This window comes from Archocentrus centrarchus, chromosome 7, assembly GCF_007364275.1.
Source record: "Archocentrus centrarchus isolate MPI-CPG fArcCen1 chromosome 7, fArcCen1, whole genome shotgun sequence".
Lineage (NCBI taxonomy): Eukaryota > Metazoa > Chordata > Actinopteri > Cichliformes > Cichlidae > Archocentrus > Archocentrus centrarchus.
The window spans coordinates 36,187,592-36,207,756 of record NC_044352.1 but is presented as its reverse complement, the minus strand read 5'-3'; the positions used below and the strand labels follow the sequence as shown (position 1 = coordinate 36,207,756).

The 20,165-nt window shown below is 40.4% G+C and overlaps 1 protein-coding gene across 7 annotated transcripts; it reads right to left on the bottom strand.

The window, feature by feature from the left end:
* Window positions 1–475: 475 nt before the first annotated feature.
* Window positions 476–19,699, bottom strand: LOC115782444 (polyhomeotic-like protein 2). 7 transcript variants are annotated; one of them, XM_030732594.1, is made up of 7 exons: window positions 19,561–19,699; window positions 18,526–18,688; window positions 11,642–11,720; window positions 7,993–8,104; window positions 7,403–7,529; window positions 6,115–6,364; window positions 476–2,940 (listed from the first exon to the last, which is right to left on the bottom strand). In XM_030732594.1, exons 2-7 carry the CDS (start codon window positions 18,661–18,663, stop codon window positions 2,786–2,788), a joined length of 861 nt encoding a protein of 286 aa, XP_030588454.1. In that variant the 5' UTR covers window positions 18,664–18,688; window positions 19,561–19,699; the 3' UTR covers window positions 476–2,785. The 7 variants fall into 7 exon arrangements, with proteins under 7 accessions (XP_030588454.1, XP_030588451.1, XP_030588455.1 ...); XM_030732591.1 differs by having other exon boundaries at window positions 18,526–18,755; window positions 19,561–19,659; XM_030732595.1 differs by lacking the exon at window positions 18,526–18,688 and adding an exon at window positions 18,689–18,755 and having other exon boundaries at window positions 19,561–19,638.
* Window positions 19,700–20,165: the final 466 nt, after the last annotated feature.

Genomic DNA, 20,165 nt, shown 5'->3' with positions numbered 1-20,165 from the left:
GTAGAGGTCATCTGGGTTAGGTTTATCAGTTGTACTTTCATTCTTTAACACATTCTTTAAATAAATAATCCCATAATAATCTGGGCGTTCAGTGGCAACAACAAACTAAGTGCCCAGTAAAATGACATTGTAGCTTCCAAACATTGGCCATTACCAAAATTCAAGAATGTTTCCCTATTATCAGATACCTGAGCTGAGAGCCACCTCACAGAGCTGAGAAGAATCATACAACACGTTCCATACTCACCTTTACTTTAGCCCCTCCCACTAGAAATCTTAAAATACAGGTGTAAATGGGCTATATCCAAACAATTTGTGTTTTAGTTGTCAAATGATGTCATTTAATTAATATTGCTTTAACAAGGATGTCTCACTTTGTTAAATAACACTGCCTGTATTTCTCACCTATCATGTGAGCATTATAGTGTTAATGACAACTTTTAATTAAATTCACTACATGACACAATGTGACAAGATAACCTTTTTTAATACAAACAGTAAAGGGCAGAAACTTTGATCAATCAGTTGCTAACTTAAATAAATGAACCTATGAATACAAAGTAATATATGCAGAGTCCTCTTCCCAGTAGTCCAGTGGTGTGACATGCCTCTTCCATACATCACAGGTAAAGGGTACACCTGTGAACCCTCAATTAGAGCACTTTGAGCAAGCTTCCCCACTCCTCTGTCCTTTTGGGGGGCTCAACATAGGGTGCTGAGGCTGATTTCAAGGTCACAGGCAGGAGAGCAGAGGACAGAGAAACGCTGAAGACCGTGAGCTGTGGCTGCAAACTCTTAACACACCTTTGAGTTGTGATAACACCCCCAAAAGTAACAGTCATAAAAAAAAATGCAGTGAAAACATTTAGAAGTGATCCTTTTCTCTCATCTAACGACTTTATTCAGTTAAACAGTTCTCCGTGTGAAAACTCACTGCTGTACGTCAGCTGCCACTGAGCTGTTTAATGCTGATTAACTGTGAGACGGTCCTGGTCAACACTCTGTGCTGAGGGGAAACTATGGCTACTTTGGGACGTAGTGGTGTGAGACTTTTTAAAATGTGATGAATTTTTCCCCCTTTAAAAAATAGAATATTTATATTTTGTTAAACAAATTCTGGCATTTTGTGGTATTTGTTTGAAATAAGCAGGTTATGACAGCTGTTTGGCTCCACTTCCAACTGACTTTGGTAAAAGTAAGATGACAGCATCCAAAATGGCTTTCCCATCACCCTGAACAACCACAGCACAGACACTCAGTGCACTCAGCCTCTGTGTGCAGGAACTCAGCCTGGAACACCAGGAAAGGCAGGTGTGCACTCATTCGCTTTGTCTGACGCAGAGCAGAGGGCTGCTTCATCAGTGCACGCAGGTGAACTGAAATGTGACTGAATCAGTGGACACCATCAGTTTTATGGATGCTCACGCGGTCAGCCTCAACCTGGAGACAGCAGCTCTGCTGCAGGACGGTCACTGAGTGTGTTTGTAAATCTTGCTAAAGTGATAATCAAAAAACAAATAAGCAAACTGCTCATTTGATCAAGGCATTTTCTGACAATCCCAATGTTGTCTGGCTTAGAGCAAAGACTGGAGTCTGGGACCAGTTAAAGACTGTACTGCTGGCACACAGCAATGAAGCATGTCACTTTCATAAAGACATCATTTAAGTACTTAAGAGGCTGGCTGTCAAGCTGGCAGTATATTCTGTCAGAACTCATTTGGAAAAGCATTATATGAGACAATTCTGTAACCCTGAAGACCACCCTAAAAGGCCTACTTTACAGCAGTTTCACAACAGTTTCAGCTGAGTGGTGGCAGACACACCTACTAGTTATCATAGTAAAGATGAGTGCACTCCTCGTTTGTCTTGGCTTAGGAGTCCATCCTTGATTGTTCCGTTTTGTACGGTTTAAATGGCCCTTTAGGTGAGCACACAGAATCCAGGCAGCCTGCTGAGGCAGTTAAATCTGTTTTCATAGCTGCTCTCTCTCACAGGGACTTCAACCATCTAAACAAAGAAAGCCTGGCTATGGCACTGCTAGCTCCACACCTTCCATCTGAATGCTGTGGAAAGCAGATGGTCTGGACAAAGCTTATTTTAATTACCGTATGTCCAGCCAAGAATTTAATTTTACACAATTTTTTTTTAATCACAGCCCTTTATTCAAACTGAATAAATGAATAGTTACTTTCTTTATGATTTCCCTGGCTTCAGCATCTTTAACGTTTACAGAGTTTTTACCAACTTTCATGGAATACTGATTTTATTTATTTTTTGAAGTTCCTATTTTCCCACAGCTCAAATACTGAGCTGCCTAGACACAGAAGCATCCAAAGTTCAAGGAGTCAGTAGTAAAGCCTTCCAGGCGTTCCAAAGGTCCTGGGTCAGGAATAACCGACTCTATGCAGGATGCACAGAGTGATCCTGGAATATGGGGCCGAACAGCAAGCACCCATCTGAAGTCTTCACAGTCATGCTCCAGAACAAATCAAATGCTAAACCTAAGGTAAGGTAACACACTATAAAAAACTAAATGTATAAACATTTTTCTACACTGCCTAGATAACACAGCATCCCTCTCCAACCACAGCTGAAGTAGTGCCACAGTGAAGTTATCAGTGTAAACAGTGGGGTGGTTAGGTCAGCATCAACATCAACCAATGCCGGCCTGGGATTTGAACTCAGCTTAGAGCTAATTGACACGGGGAATCCTGAGCACATCCTGTTAGTCCAGTAATAGCTGAGCTGCCGTTGAGAACCGTGTGTATGTGTTGGGTGGGATGGGCTATGAGTCTTTGAGCATGCTGATCTGAGCAAAGATCTTGAGCGCAGGCCCCAGTTTGATGTTCATGGTTCCCATGAGGTGGTCCTCCTTCAGCAGCAGCAGGGCCTGTCCGTCTATCTCCTGAGAGCGGAACTCCTCAGCAATCTCCAGACAGCCTGCAGCCACAGAGCAACAACAGTCAGCTCACACAGAGTCCTTACAGAGTGACCACCAGCATAATGTAGAAGAAAACTCTTGGAAAGAAAAGAGAAGCAAAAAGAGCACCAAGAGCAACAAAAAGGTTATTAAATCAGAAGACATAAACTGATGAAGCCAGGTGTTATTTTCAGTTTATGATCAGTATTTCTTTTTTTAAGGATTCACTAAAAACTGCACATATTGACCCTGATCTGCACAGAGGGTTGGTATTCTCCATGCTGGTAAAACCTGTTTGTTGTACTGGAGACATCAGCCTCACTTCTTACAGTGTTGCTGCTGCTGTGTGGGGCCCAAGTTGATCATGGCTGCAATCAGCTTTACAAGGTAACAGGTCTGGAACGCAGTAATTTTTTTTTCAAAACAAGACAATAAAAATTGACATAAATCAATGAGTTATGGTCCAGATGGCTTTTACTTTGAAAGGAATCCTACAAAATTATGGCCTACCCTATAGTTCCTCTCACTGGGTTGTCTTTAGGGGGTTGGTTGGTTTAGGCACTAGTAGTAAATCAGATGCACAGTAGGGCCGGAGCTGTTGAGTAAATAACTTTTTTCTTTATGCTATTTTAATATGGATGGAATAATTCCATCACTTGATTTTAAATACCCAAAGAACCACAAGTAAGCCAGCAGTCTGAGAGTGAAGTGCTCTGTTGGGGTGATATGGTACTATGAGGTCTTTGAGATAAGATGGGGCCTGATTATTCAGACCTTGTAGGTGAGGAGAAGGATTTTAAATTCTATTCTAGATTTAACAGGGAGCCAATGAAGAGAAGCCAATATGGGAGAAATCTGCTCTCTCTTTCTAGTCCCTGTCAGTACTCTAGCTGCAGCATTTTGGATCAGCTGAAGGCTTTTCAGGGAGCTTTTAGGACAGCCTGATAATAATGAATTACAATAGTCCAGCCTAGAAGTAATAAATGCATGAATTAGCTTTTCAGCATCACTCTGAGAAAGGATGTTTCTAATTTTAGAAATATTGCACAAATACAAAAAAGCAGTCCAACATATTTGTTTAATATGTGCATTGAAGGACATATCCTGGTCAAAAATGACTCCAAGATTTCTCACAGTGTTACTGTGAGATGATTTTGAATAATTTTTTTCTCTAATGTCTAAAATTTTATTTGTAAAGAAATCCATGAAGTCACTACTAGTTAAAGTGAAAGGAATACTCGGCTCTACAGAGCTCTGACTCTTTGTCAGCCTGGCTACAGCGCTGAAAACAAACCTGGGGTTGTTCTTATTTTCTTCAATCAACCCTTTCATCAGATTTTAATTTCAGTTGGAATTTTGGCTTCCAGCTATTATGAAAACAAACTAATCAGGATAAAATAAAATTCATTTTTACTTTGAAGCTTTGTCTTTTCTTCTGGTAATGTGTTGCATTAAATCAAATCCAGAGAACTAATATTAAAGAAGTCCGCCTCATAACTGTCTCATGTGCTTTACATTATTACCTAATGTCATACTTTTTATCAGACATTCTTTCTTTATGTTCGTCAGAATTCAACTATTCAGGACCCTCACTGCGACTGCTGACAACGAGGAACCCGTGTTCCTTATGTCTGATGTAGCAGGACATGACTGCAGTGTGACGCTGTCATCAACAGGTGGTAATCATAATCATAATGCACATTGAGGCTGAGAAAGTCCTTACATGTGGCTGAAAGCAACAAACTTACATTAAAAGTGTCTTGAGACCACAAATGTAGAAGAATAAGGGAGCTTTCCACTTTCTTACAGTACTGTGCAAAAGTCTGGAGCCACCCCTCATTTCTTTATATTTTGCAGTGCTTTATTAAAATGTGCAAACATAAATGGAAATACAGTATTTAAGACAAAAACAGACTTACAATTGTTACAATTCTAACAAGCCCGACAGTCAATCTTTGGTATGATCACCTTTATTGGTCAACAGAGCCTAAACTCTCTTTGGCAGACTTTGGCAGTAATTCCAGTAGTCTTGAAGCAGTCTTCAGGAATAGTTCTCCAGGCTTTTGGAAGGACATTCCAAAGCTCTTCTTTGGCTGTTGGCTGCATCTCGTTCCATCCTCTGCCACGATGATCCCAGGTTGCTCCAATAATGTTGAGATCCTGGCTCTGGGAGGCAGTGTGTTTGGGAGCACAATGAAGGCATTGCTGGACACTGTTCAGATGGTATCATACGGTGGATTCAAATCTGATGGCACTCTTCTGCATTCATAATTTCACCAATTTTAACAAGCTGGAGTCTCAAACCATGACAGAGCCTCCACCGTGGTTTACAGATGCCTGTATACACTCAGTTTTTTACCCCTGTCCTGATCTCCTCTGTACATACTGACAACAATTTGAAATTTGGATTAATCACTCCATAAGACCTGCCACCACTGATTTTCAGTCCAGTTCTTGTGTAATTTGGCATGCCTAGCCTTTTCTCTGTTTCCCTGTTTCTGATGAGGCTTCAGCAAACAGTAGATGGCCCAACTGGAGGCCCAGATGTATTTCTCTGGATTTGTTATTTCCTGACATGATTTTCAGATACTGTTCATCTGCTGTAGACAGCTTTTTAGGCCTGCCACTTCTTTTGTCCTTCACTTGTCCAGTTTCCTCAAGTTTCTTAAGGACACACTGCACACCACACCAAGTGATTATCAGTATCAGTTTGTTAGAGATACTTTTTTATGCCTAACAAACTGTTATCTTTGACATGTTTTATAGATTCAATTAAAAACTATTTTTTTGAGAGGTGTTTTGTAACAAAACAGCTAAAGATACAATTTAAAATAGGTTCTTTGCCAAGTTGTCTGTTTCATGTAGACCACACTGGTTCATCCTTTAGGGTTTGGTGCTTTTTTTAATACTTGAAGGATTCATAGGTCAATGTTAAGTAGCTTAAACAAAAAATGAAATATTTCTCTGACTGGATAAAAAATGAGTGAAGAAGCAGCCAACGTCCAAGAAAAACTTTCAAGACCACTTTAAAAGTCAGTCTGGCTCATTGGAAGCAAAATATGAAAAAATAAATAAATAAGTCGGGCGTGGCTCTCAACTTGTGCGCAATACTGTATCTCTATATGGTACCTAACAAAGGGAAACGATATGGACATCTGGATATGAACACAGGCGACACTGGAGGTAGCACCCACCTGGCAAAGAAGAGATGAACTCAAAAACGTCCTCTATGTTCCACTGGCCTGGATCACTGGGAAGGAAGCCATGGGTCAGCAGGGGCAGCTCAGAGGCTTGTACCACAGGCACCCTCTGGGCAGCTGACACAGGGGAAAGGGGTCTTTTGTAGCCAGACAAATCTGAACACTGATGTGATTCTCCTTGTGCAGGGTGAACTGAGTGAACAGTAGATAGAGCAGTGGCAGGCTTCTGAACAGAGGGAGCAGTCTGAGGATGTCCAAGAAAAAAACGTGACTTTAGTGATGTTTTATGATAATGATGTTTTTCTTAAAAAAAAAAGATGTTCTTCTCCCAATTACAGATGTAATACATCAGTATGACGAATAAGACATACATTAGATATAAAGCTGTGGTCAAGATATTTTATTAATCTTTAAAGTCAACAAAGTTACTACAGACCCTGAAATGTATGGACTGGTACTTATATAGCGCTATTCTAATCTGAGCATGCAAAATGCTTTAGCTCTCATTCACACGTTCATTTAAGGGCTTTTTCAATACCTAAGTGCCTTGTTTCAGGGCAGCCCAAGGATACTTCGACATGCAGACTGGAAGAGCTGGGAAGCAAACCACCGACCTTCCGACTGGTGAACAACCCACTCACAGCCACCAAATATGGAAAAATATTACCATATAATGGTTAGTTTAAATTAAGCTTTCTTGTCTTCCATGCAGACTTGGGTTTGTCTATCACTCAGCACAGTGAGGTGAACCACCCCTCCTGTGGCAGCTAAACCCTCTCCCAGGTTTGGCTCTGGTTCTCCCGAGCAGATATGTGGATTATTGCTCCCACTGCTTTAAGAATGATTTGTCCCTCCAAATGGACCCCTGTCCTCTTAAGAAACCAAAGAGGGACAAAAAAACAGAAGAGTGCCTGCTGTTAGCAGCCCCTTCATGTGTGCTGCTAGGCATCCATGGAGTGCTGTTAGCATGTACAGCCAGTAGGTGCAGATCATGTCAGGTCCTGAGACTCCACAGACTCGTTCTTGGATGTCTGTCTTTGTGATTTTGACTGGTTCTTGCTCTGGGAGGTTGGTGTGATCTGCTCTTAGCTCCACCAGCCACCTGGCATTAGTGTGTTTATATAGTTATATAATCATACATATACACACACAATATAATTTCTAAGGGTGGGCAAACCTTTGCAGACCACTTCATGATCCCAAGAGTGTAGAGAGAGGTCAGTTATCCTTCACTTTATTAGGGTAAGTAATCGTTGCTACAAATCTGAAAAAGCCATCTCACCTTCTTTTTAGATTCTAAGATGGTGTTTTTGTGATTTCCATTCAGAGCTTTTTGTTTCTTCATGTTCTCCAGGGTGGTTTTGCGGTTTGGGAACAGACCCATTCGCTTTGTGCATCCCACATTGTAGCTATAAGGACAGCAAACAAGGTAAGCTCAAAATCTGCGCATCATTAACAAGACAGTACCAGATCTTTACGTCAGGTGTGGCCTGCACATTCACTTTGAATTAACGTGTTCCCTTATATTCCTCAGAAGCAGTGTTCTTTTACTTCAATTCAATTTTAGCACCAATTCACAACAGTCGCCCCAAGACACTTCATATTGCTCAAACTACAGCACAACAATTCACTGCACATGGGAGAGAAATAGTGTATAAAGTATCAGCTTGGAGCCAATATTAAGACAGAACCACAGTGAATTGTGAAAATGGAATGCACTGTATTTTAGTAATCATTTTTATCACTCATATTTTTATTATTTTATTATTTATTGTCTGAGGCACCTAGAAAGGAATGCATTTTAAATTTCGTTGTGCAACTTCTGTGTACAATGACAATAAAGATTCTGATTCTGATAAAAAATTATCTTACCGTTTAGCACACACTGTAGAACAGAACCTCTTAGACCTTTTGAAGATGTAGGCAAAATCCACCCTACCGCACAACTCACAGGTCAGCATGGGCTCCTGCTGGCCCTTTACCTCTGAGGAAACACAGTCAACACAATCTGTTTGATTTCATTTTTATAGTAATTTTGTGATGCTCACAGAAATCTCCAAACATCCAGCAAGAAGAACTGCATCCAGCAGGCACCGCCTTCACTCACAGACCACAGCAGTGAGGAACTCAATGTAAAACAGAACAAGTGGTTAACAGGATGTAACTTGAATTCTGTTTAGGGACATTTAAGGCACATGAGGGGGTTTTATAGATTGTGGTCACATATACAATGCAGGTTTGAACAAGTTCATTTTAGAACTTACCTGACTGACAAATAAGAAGGATTTAAAGGGAAATCAGAGTCCTGGTATGCCTTAATTGCTTTTATATGACTCATGTTCAGCTACTGTACTATTAGCCTAAAGCACCCCCACTTTTAATGTTAATGTCAAATGCAGAGCGGGAACACTAGGTAAGAACTTAAATAGCACGTTTATAGTCTTACTGATCACCCAAAGCTTTGCCTTCCTTTGGATTACATCAGTGCAGCCAAGAAGGGACGCCTGATGATTGGGCATCCAAGGACCCCCTATATGCACCACCCAGGCATCGAAGGAAGTGACAAACCACCAACTTTGCAGCTAGCAAGCTGGAATATTAGGGCACTGTACCCTGGCCTCAGATGAACTGCTACAAGCTGACAATGGCAGAAAAAAAAAAATGAACTGGGAGCTAAAATTGACATTGCTACACAGCAAGAGACCAGACGTCTATCAAAAGACTACACATTCTTTTGGATTATAACCAGAACAAGATTCAAGAGACTTTATTTGCCATTTGTACTCGCATGGAAGGATTGGGTACATAGGAATTCTTGTGCAGAGGTCTTGAGTAACAGTGCAAAAAATATAAAATAAATAAACATACATAAATATATATATAGGAAATAGTGTAAGATGTAAGAAATATAGATGAGTAATCTTTTTTTTTTTTATTTCTAAGTTTGAAAAGGATGATTTCTTATGTGGTGTTCCTAATAAATATATATTACAGAGGACCAGGTTAATGGAGATTGTGAACAGCAGTTATTGAATATAGACCGCACAGCATTGGTTTTGCAGTAAGAAATTCTCTGCTATTGAACCACCATGTAAAAGGCACACGTTAGTTTCTCTCCCACCTAACATCTATATCCTCAGTTATTCTTTGTCCATGAGTCTACAAGGATTTGAATGACACAGATTTCGTCATCAGATGGTGAGCATGAGGGTCCATGGGAACATCCACATGCCTGCCTGTTTTTGTGACCACGCGGACTTGTCTGTGGTGAATTTAGTTATACATGTGCCCCGGGCAGCGGATTTCAAAGTACAGTAAAAATCGCCTAAATTGAAGTCGCACAAATCAGATTTTCGCTCTAGTCGGATGGCTTGTGCAGATCCCAATTTTTCCTAACTTTAATTCCAATAAAATCGTCTCCTAAGTTGGATCATACGAGTTGGATTTTCACCTACCTCGGAGGAAAAATCTCGTCCCATTGTAATACATTTCCAATTAAATGTGATCAAATTACAATCTACCCAAACTCCACACATCGGCTCGTTCACGCGCAGCTACACACAGTAACAATGCCTGGAGATTGAGTGTCTATACAGTCATGTGACATCTGGATTGGCTGGGCGAATCAGTTCCTTTCACCAGAGACAATCATGTCAAGCGCAGGAGTCAAGCATAAGCCACAAAGTCGCACTTACGAGCAAACATACAAGATTATAAAATTTGCAGAAGCAAATCCAGAGATGAAGCTGAAAGTCATTGGAGAAAAATTTGATATTAGACCCCAAACTGTCTGATATTGTCTGAAGAATTTTGAAGAATCGGATTTTATCCAACTTACACGTAAGATAGGATTCCATGGGCCATTTTATTCCAATTTTTACTGTATAACTGAAATGCCTACTTAGCCATTGGGTCACCAGCTGTCCATGGCCGCCAAGGAGCATAATCAAGGTTTATCTCAGGCCCGATAAATATTTTGAGCATCTACGCTCCTACATTTTGTTCTTCTGTTCGGATAAAGGGGGAGTTCTATCAAGAATTTGAGAAAACAAATCTCCAACACAGAACATCTAGACATAGCTGCAGCTTTTATTGCCTATGCAATGCGTCTTGGCTTCACTGTATTGGAAATTTTGGCTTTTGCAAGTTTGCAAGTTAAATGACAATGGACAGAAACTGCTAGAGATATGCTTTTACCATGACCTCTGTATAACCAACGTGTTCTTCTCTACTAAGTCCAGGCACAGAGTATCCTGGTGACACCCTAGATCTCATCAATGGCAACAGCTAGACCTCATCATCATCATCATCATCATCACCCAAAGATCTTCACTGAACTGTGAATGGTCAACGGACTGGTTCTTATAGAGTGCTTTTCTACTCTACTTTGAGCACTCAGAGCACTTTACACAACATGCCTCATTCACCTATTCACACACATTCATACCAGCAATTCTTTCTATACCTAAGTGCTTTCTATCTAAAATTTAAGACTAACCAGCTAGTCTAAAATTAAACACTCAGATATCAAGTTAAATTTAATGACTTATTAATGGACAATGTTGAAATGTATTATGAACATTGCTCGTTATACTCCAAACTGATAGTGAACATAATTAAATCGATAAAATAAACTGATGTTAAATATGACATGAAAATGGGTTCACGATGTATTAAAATATGATAAAAGCACATCATTATGAATGATGATAAATGAATTCATGACACCAATTTTCAATAAAAGGTAAAATCTAAAATGATAACAAAACAGTAAATCATCCATCAATTTTATTCCACTTATCTGGGGCTGGGTCGTGGGAGCTGCAGCCTAAGCAGAAAATCCCAGACCTCCCTCTTGGCAGTCACCTGAGGATCACCTGCCACCCAAAGGCCTTTCAGCTGGGTAAGTTACCTGACTATGCAGGATGGTCGGATTCCCAAAGACCTGCTATATGATCAGCTAGCATACTCCATTTTCTTGAGAGACAACAAGCAGCCTTTTTTTTTTTTTTTTTTTTTTACATGAGAGTCTTGCTGATTTTGGAAGTGGTGACATACTATCCTCTCATATGCCTTAAAAATGTGAAAATTACTAAACATAGTGATTTTCACAGAGCCAGCTGTCAAAGAAGTGTTAGACTTTGGGGGTCAAACATGCTCAGGCGCGTTGCAGATCACACAATGTGAATACATCTTTAGATTCATCATAAAGGACCTTTCAAAACCCTACTGAGTGTTGGAAAATAGGAGGACAAACTGATGTTGGTACCATATATGCTGCACTGCAGCCAGGATCACAAGCATGCTGTAATTCACATGTAAAGTCAGATTCCTTTCAGGGTCATTATCATTCAGTTCAATATGATGAGCTAACCAGATTAAACACACAACTCTGCGTCACTATTGCATACCGACGGGTTATAAATCAAAGGACAAGACTACACAAAGTATCTTGGTATCGCGCCACCATGAGCCACCAAAACAGCAAAAAGAAGCAAAGAAATATTTAAATCTGACAAACCCTTTGTTGACAGGCCGTCCATGCTTGAGTCTGCCGTATGCCTTCTTAGACTCTCTATTGAGAAAGATGGACGTTCCACCTGTAGACAAAAAAAAAAAGCTGTTAAACCGATACCAGTGACCTTATGCTCATTAATTACTGTCAGCTAAAATCATTCATATGCATGATTGTATGTGAATGAGGCTTTCCCAGTGGCATAACTGTCAATCATTCTCATCATGCTAATAGTGGATAATAAAATACTTGAGGTGGCTCTCTCTTAAACCTTAGAATGTACACCAATGAGCCTCTGGCTTTAGGAGGCAGACAAACAGGAGTAACTCTAGCCCACTTCTATGTAGAAATTGGCAAATGAACAAAAACAGCAAATAACAGCCTTTAAAGTAATGATCGGGGTAAGGGTGGGGATAAGTATAAGTTTGGTAAGAGTTATTGACATTGACAATAATGACACCAACTTGCATAAACTGGAGGTCACTAAAATTAATATGGAGTCGATGTGTAGTTACAGTGCAACTACACCTATAAGTGCAACAGTGCAACTTTTGTAACATGTTACAAAAGTTAAGGTTTCTGTTTTCTAAACACTCAATTCAATATCAAGTGCAAAAAATAAGACATGCTTTTAGTGGCATTAAATATTGGCATAATTAGCAGTAAACTGCATGTTGCAAATGTTAGTAAATAGGTTTGTGAGCTTGACTTAAATATTTTCCTCCCAGAAATATTTAGGCAACAGGGTCAGCTGGAAAAATCTGAGTTCCCACCTCTGACACACACGCTCGTAACTGCACTTTCTGCATAAACACTGACATTACTTTTTTAAATGCCAAAACCCGGTTTATGATGGTGCAGCCTGTTAGTATGTGTCACCCAGAAAATGATGTGGACTTTACAGATAGCTGTAAAACTTTCTGAGGAAAACCAGCATCCATCACACTTTGGATGCTGCAGCTCTCATTCTGAGAAATTTGGGTGAATTTATTAAATCTCCCAAAACATGACTATCCAGAGCTGGGATCAGGAAGCAGAGTGAGAGTCTTACACGCCTCTCTGCAGCTTCCCTCCTCCTGTCAGCCCCCCAAAATTCGATATCCAGACTGTGTCTGCTCCCAGACCATCTAAAAATAAACCAAAAATTAACAAAAGATTTTTCAGAATAAAAACTAGCATTTAAATGAGTACTATTAAACATGAGGTCTTTATTTTAAATTCCTGTTAGTAAATGATTTAATAAGTGATCAACACCTTTAATATTCTTCCTTATAAAAACCTGGTTATAGCAGTATGAAAATGTGTAAATGTTTCAACACCCCCTCGGAGCACAGGCCGAGGAGGAGTTGCTGGTATTGTTGACTTTAGCTCATCAACCAAATTAATTTGAAATCTGATTTGTCAGACTTTCTAAATCAAATTTAATATTTGGTTTAGTTCAAATGATTATTGAAGGTGATTTTTAACATCAAGAGTGCAGTCACATGAGAGGGGCTCAGAGTAGAGCCGCTGCTCCTCCACATCAAATGGTGCCAGCTGCGGCGGTTCGGGCATCTGACTAGGATGCCTCCTGGGCGCCTCTTGGGTGAGGTGTTCCCGGCATGTCCTACCGGGAGGAGGCCCCGGGGCAGACCAAGGACAAATGCTGGAGAGATTTTATCTCTCAGCTGGCCTGGGAACGCCTTGGTGTTCCCCTGGATAAGTTGGAGGAGGTGGCTGGAGAGGGGGAGGTCTGGGTTTCTCTGCTTAGGCGTGACCAAAAAGAATGGCTGGATGGATTGATTGATTTTACCATCCTTGTAGATGCTGAAAATGACAACAGTCAGCACTGCATGACTGAGTCACTGTTTCAACCAGTCTGGATCTTGCCCTGACATATGACACAGAAACTGAACATGTAACAGTATTTCCTGAAAACCCTCTTTTGTCTGACCATTTAAATTTACAATACTGGATAACAGCACTGGAGAATAAATTCTATTACAGTAGATGTCTTACTGAAAATGCTGTAACTAGGTTTAGGAAGACTCAACATTTCCTTCACTTCTTCGATGCCACGTGCCAACACAATGCAGAGCAGCTACCTAAACTGTACTCCCACAAAGGTAGATTATCTTATTATTAGTGTCACATCCTCACTGCATAAAACGCTGGATCGTTCATTTGTACTGACTGAGGAAAACAGGTTTCAGTTGATTGCAGTCAACTGAAACTGTCAATATGTCAGGTGTCCACGTCTATTTACTGTGAAGGAAGCCGTAACTTTGTGAAAGGAGTCCAATACGAGTCACTGACTCCGTGAAGCTCACTTCTGTCCGATGATACTGAGGTGAGTTGTTGAGGATATCTTGAATTGTAAGCACTGCTGTTTTTGCTGCTGTTTGCCAGCATTAGTGAACACATAGCAAATAGAGAGTAGAAGTATGAGAATGTAATCAAACTATTTATCTGAGGGCAACATTAACATTAGCTGCCATAATGTTGGCTTATAACCAGCTCTTTGTCAGCTGAGATGGAAGGCTCACGTGTCTGATAGGGATGCTCGATAACGGAGAAAATCATAATCAGGATTATTTTGGTCAATATTGAAATCACGATCATTTAACACGATTACGTATTCACCAACTTTGTAAACACTGCATTTATTGCACTTAAAGAACAGTGAATACTTTGAAATTTGGTGCATTTCTACAATCTCTTGAAAATAAATACTAAATTGAAAATAAAAGAACAGAATATATAAACAAAATATAAATACAATATAAAAAATCTAAATAAATTGCAATATAAATAAATACATTATAAATTAAACACAAATAAATAAATAAATAGAAAGGTAATGCCAGTTATCACGACAAATAATACTAGAAAAAGTTATTTAGACCAAATTAATTCTCACATTTTAGTGCCACAACACACTGACAGATCCTGTACATGTATTCAAAGGGTTAATTAACATTGGTAGGAACGTGAGGCGAATTGGTTTGCGGTTTTCTGCAACAAATCCGGGTCCGGTGTGGCGCTAATTACACCCGCTGAGTGAATACTGGTAGGTGCATCTCCTTACCATCCCTAGCTAATCATGCCCCGTGACTGGTAGGGACATAATGGACATTATTTGATATTTACATATTTCAGGATGTCAGTGGGGCAGTTTTAGCTCTTGTTGGCAGAGTTGGGATCACGTCTGAGGAGCCAAAGAAAAAATTCCAGAGAGCTGAGTGACCCGGAGCAGCGTCTAGCTGTGTGTCTGAGGAAGAATAGTATAATTTTACTATTTTCATATCATTGCATACCGGTGCCTGTTTTGAGCTATGAGCTCAAGTCGCCAAATGCAGTGCTCTGATTGGTCAGATGTGTTTGTTCACACAGTAAAGGTGTGTGTAAAGGCCTTAAGACCTCGGCAGTGTTGAAGAAAGCCCAGCACAGCATCCACTTCGTCAGTCCTCAGGAGGATCAACCTGAGAAGGGAGCTACGACCTCCACCGCTGCTGCCCTATCCAAATATACTGTGGGGATGAAATGTTATGCTATTCATCTACTCTGTGGTCTCTTCATAAGCAGGTTCAAGAAGCACTTCCACAAACAGCCCAAACAAACAAGCCTACACCCTCTCATGCCAGGAGACTGGGTGCTGATCAGATCTCCAGAGAACCAGCTGGAACAACAACAGTGGCAGGGACCAATCCAGGTACTACTGACAACACAGACAGCAGTGAAGTTCAAGGGTCGCACCACCTGGGTTCATGCCAGCTATTGCACGAGGATCCCAGAACCACAGGGTTAAAAAGACTTCCACGTTGATGCTGAGGAAGACAAAAAGGGTAAACAACATGCTCTGCCCTTTCAACCTGCAGCTGCATTGGATCAAAAGTAAGAGTGAGGGGTGCAAAAGCGCCCTCCTCCAACAAAAGTATGCCAGGCTCTAGTGACATGCAGAGTGAGACGCTGTCGCCCATGGGGATCAGCAGTGGAACGCAGACGTCTTTAGGATGGTGTGGCTTGAAAGCTTCAGTATGCTTTCAGCTGTGGTAGCTATTTGTGTGTCATTTTTACACGACAAACATCCACGCGACTCTCCAAATATCACAGAGGCAGGAAAGGCTTGTATGGATTATTCAAAGTGCTCCCTTGCTAAGAGTTTCAGCTCTTTCTCTAGTCCAGAGCTTATCTAAAATAATTTGTCACTGCAGTGTGCAAATTTCACGACTAATTCACTAAGAAATTACTCACGCACATTCTGTATGGCAGCTTCTCATGGTGACACCGGTTCCTGACACCTCAGAAACCTTTGCATTTCCACTCTAACACTAATTATTATAGCTGTAAATTCCTTTGTGATATCTACTGCACAAATTCTGACACATCACCTTGTTTCACTAGGCCTCCGACACGCTTCAAGCCACCACAGATTAACTTATTCCTTCAGAGTTAAATGTAACTGAACTAATTACCTTAGTACAGTAAAAATCACAAAAGACTGTATGACCCGCAGACCATCTTTCACTCCATTACAAAATCCAAATCCAAAAGTAGCCGATGTGTGGTGGCTGCGCTGGTTTTACCTCAAACTTGGAAAGTCACTTACATCGGAGTCATATTAATACAAAAAAACACGATTTACCCACAGGTTCAATCTCAGGGATGACCTCCTCGTGGTAATTTTAAAGTAGGGCTGCAGCAATCGATTATTTTAGTAATCTAGTATTCTATCGATTATGCCATCGAGTAATCGAGTAATTGGATGAGAAACACTTTTGACTTATTAATGAACAATATTAAGTATTTTAAAACGAAAGCGCGACAGGTCTCACACAATGAACAGCTCATTAATTTTCTCTTTAGAAATTTAAATATTTTAATAGTTAAATTCTTTATAATATGTGACAAGAGCTAACCTTTTAGTGTATTTGCATGCTATATTAAATCACTTTCACTTTTTAAAGAACATTTAAACATTTTAAATGCAAAATAAATAAATTACAAAAATAAAATACAAATAAACAATGTTAAGTGAAGTTACTTAAAAAGTAATATATACAACCAAATTATGGCATAAATTAAAAAAAGGCCTCTGCTCTCTTTTCTTGTAAGTCCTTCTGACATTATTGTTAACCGTACTTAAAGAATGGGAGAATCCTGACAGTATGTTTTAGAGCACGTGAGTGAGCGTATGTGCACCTGTTTAAGTGTGTTAGTTAATGAGTGAGTATATGTGTTTGTAAGACTTTAAATGAGTGTGTAGTGATTGCTCCCTTCTGCTCGATGACAGCGATACTGAGGCGAAACAAACAGGACTTCTGCCGGTATCTGCTTCTGTTTTTGTGGCAGTAAGCTACTGTTATCTGCTGTTACTGAACCGTTCTTCAGAGTAGATCTAACATCATCGAACATCATTGTAGCTGCTGCTGTTCAGCAGGTGCTGTGCCAAAAAGATTTCTGATGTTTCTGTGTTTCTTCTAATTGTAATGTCTTTGCCTATATTGGTAAACAGACTGTAGTTAACGGGATTTATGAAGGGCTTATATATAAAATGACAAAATGAAGAAATGACCTGTTTTGCGTGTATCTTTATGACTGCGTTATTGTATCCACATTAAAATCAACCCAGTCCTTTTTGGCCATTAAAATATCTTTATAGAACTGTGAAGTTATATTTGTTACAATTTCTGCAGCCCTCTTGCTCTCTTTAAAAAGTCATTTTCAATGTCAATGACACTTTTTACCCTGATAAATAAAGAATATATGAAAGTGACTTTGCCAAAAAGTGATTGCAGCTTCTACCCTGTGACAGGAAAGTTGTTTCTTATTCAAAATTATTTGATACTCAAACTTTTGTCTGGTTCTGTAGATAGAGATAAGTTTGACATATGTTTCACAGATTATGGGCCAGAAAGTCATTTTACAACAGTTTAGATACACTCAATCATTTTTTGGCAAATACCAGCTGTCCATAAACGGGAGGGTTGCAGGTCTGATCTGCTGAGGGAAAAAAAAAACAAAATCAGTAATTGCGACAATATTGTGAAAAAAATAAGCATGAGGTGATATTAAGGTGACTTGTAGATACGGATTAATTTTGTTTCTCATGAAGAGGATTATTGTGTCAGCTTTTTCTGAGGAATGTTGTGTTGCACTGTGTTTTAGCAGTGAAACATTAACAGACCTCAGGTGATGTGCAGTAGACACTGATCAATAATCATCAGTTACTTTTTTTCCATTTTCATTTGTTTTCTAGTCAAATGTGGCTTTTATGTTCATTGGAAGTTATTTTTGTTATTGTTTGCAAGGAATAACAAAGTTCTAAATAATTTGTTTTAGTCATCATGTGATCCAGAAATAACTGTTTCATATATGCAAATGAATCGAACCGTGGTTTCTGTACCGTTACACCCTACTGATGATGACACATTCTGTACTGGCACAAGATGGCGCTACACATGCTCTAAAAACTAAAACCCTTATTTCTTAAATCCAGCTCAGTGTTAAATCGATGGGTTTTTAGAGTAAGGCTCCATGCTGTTAGCCTTTATACATGCAGTGTTTAGTGTTCACTTTAAGGCACGGTCATTGATTAGTTTGAGCAGAATGAGGCCAAAAGTTTTTTTTTATTTTTACTTTTCATGTTATTGCTTTTTAGAGCATTCTCCAAAATAATAATTTCTTATAATAAGCAAAGACTGAAGACACTGGGCACATTCCTCATCTTGTGCCAGTCCATCTGTTAATGTAGCATCATGCATTCAGACTTCTCCTGCGCTGAGAGCGATGTTCTGAAATCTAACCTATTAAGATGTTGCCACTTTGACAGAGGACGAACCAGAACGTGCATTCGTACATGAAGTCAACATGTTCACTTGTTCTGACAGACGTGTGGCTCCAGTACTCACAGGGAAAGGCTCAGCACCCTCCTGGATAACAAAGCCTTCTATGAGATGGGTGAGGATGTGAGACTTGACTATGGCCTGGGCGGGTTTATGCTCTCCATTGTGTTGGGTGCTGTTAGTGTTCCCATTCCCAGAGGTCATGACTGGAGCACAAGCCACCCCTCACCTGTCAACAGAAGCAGCATGGCAATCTCAACAAGCAGTGGCCACGTGGACTGTCCCCCCAGAAGCCGCTGGTTAAATACACAAAGAAAAGTTTGCCTTAATGTTTTGGCTGCGATAAGAAAGACAACACAGAACTTCCAGATTTAAAAATGGAGACTGGTGTGAGTCTCTCTTCACGGGGGGGGGGGGGGCATCGTTAGGCTAACGTGGACTTGTGCGTACGCTGTTGCTGTGGAAACCCCACGACCCTGAGAATGAAAGAAAGCCCCATCCATAACGCAGTTAACCCTGTGACGTCAGAGAATAATAACTTGTGGAGCGTTAAATCAGTCTGTTCCCCTCGCTCACGAAAACAAAACCAATCAGCGGGTTTGGTTTACACTGAAAGCGCACACATTACAGTTCAGCAGAAGTTACAACTCTGAGTTAGACCTGTGTGTAGCAACTATGCCTCAGTTATACGCACTGTTGTGTGAACTTACAGCTAGCTTTGTATCAAATCAGTTTAGCCAGGCGGACACACGGATTTGCTCACTGCGTATGTGAATAAATTTAGCCACACAAACGCACGTTTTCGTCCCCTTTTAAAAAGGAGAAAACTTCAGATAAGTTAACTTACTTTTACGGTTCGAAACCGCCTTTGGATCGGATGGAAAACAGGCGCTCCACTTGGAAACAATAGTAGAAGGAAGAAAAGCTCTTTGTTCAACGGCTCCCAACAACGCTTTCATTTACTTACACTCCCCCCGTGAAAACGGCCAGGAGTCAGACTGCCAGCGGTCAGGCTGAAGGATATTTAACCAGCGAAACCAACGCTGGACCCACCCCGTTACACGAGGACGCGGAAAGTTAGAGACTCGATCATAACCTCACCATGTTTCACCATTCTCCTTCTTGCTGCACACACTACAATACGCTGGACGTCTGTGCTCAGCGCCCAAGCCAAACAGTCTCATAACGCACTTCCGGCGAGCGCCTCCAAAATCAAAGGACACAACTGAGGGAAAAGGGAGCTCTGCGACTCTGTCCGCTTGGATTCTGCGCATTTCTCTGCAGACAACATGGACTTCTCTCCTTGCTTCAAAGTGAAAAAAAGGTTTGGGAGTGAGAAGACAAATAAATAAAATATTGCCCCGTAAAATGCTGTGAAAACATTAAATCTACCCTTAAATCTAGATATAGTGGACTTACCTGGCCAATGTTTCAGGCAATTCATTTAATGTCCGTTTTATTTATATAGCGCCAACAGTCAAGACACGTTATGTGGCAAGATAAAGATGCTACAATGAACCCAAATGATCAGTTTCCCTTAGTGGGAAACACAAGGCGACGGTGTAAGGAAGACATTTTTAAGACCTCCAGCAGTACTGGTTGGTTGGTTGGTTGGTTGGGGGGGGGGGGGGGGGGGGGGGCAGGAGAGAAAAGATGAGCACAGAAAGACAAGGACAAATCACAATATATGGGAGTTTAAAAAGACA

Excerpts from the sequence above, each read along its gene's own strand:
- LOC115782444 (XM_030732594.1), bottom strand. The coding sequence starts at position 18,663 with ATGACCTCTGGGAATGGGAACACTAACAGCACCCAACACAATGGAGAG. Across the intron at positions 7,530-7,992 it reads TCTACAGTGTGTGCTAAACG|CTACAATGTGGGATGCACAA; the intron begins GTAAGATAATTT and ends CTGTCCTTATAG. Across the intron at positions 2,941-6,114 it reads GTTCATCTCTTCTTTGCCAG|GCTGTCTGGAGATTGCTGAG; the intron begins GTGGGTGCTACC and ends CTGTGGCTGCAG.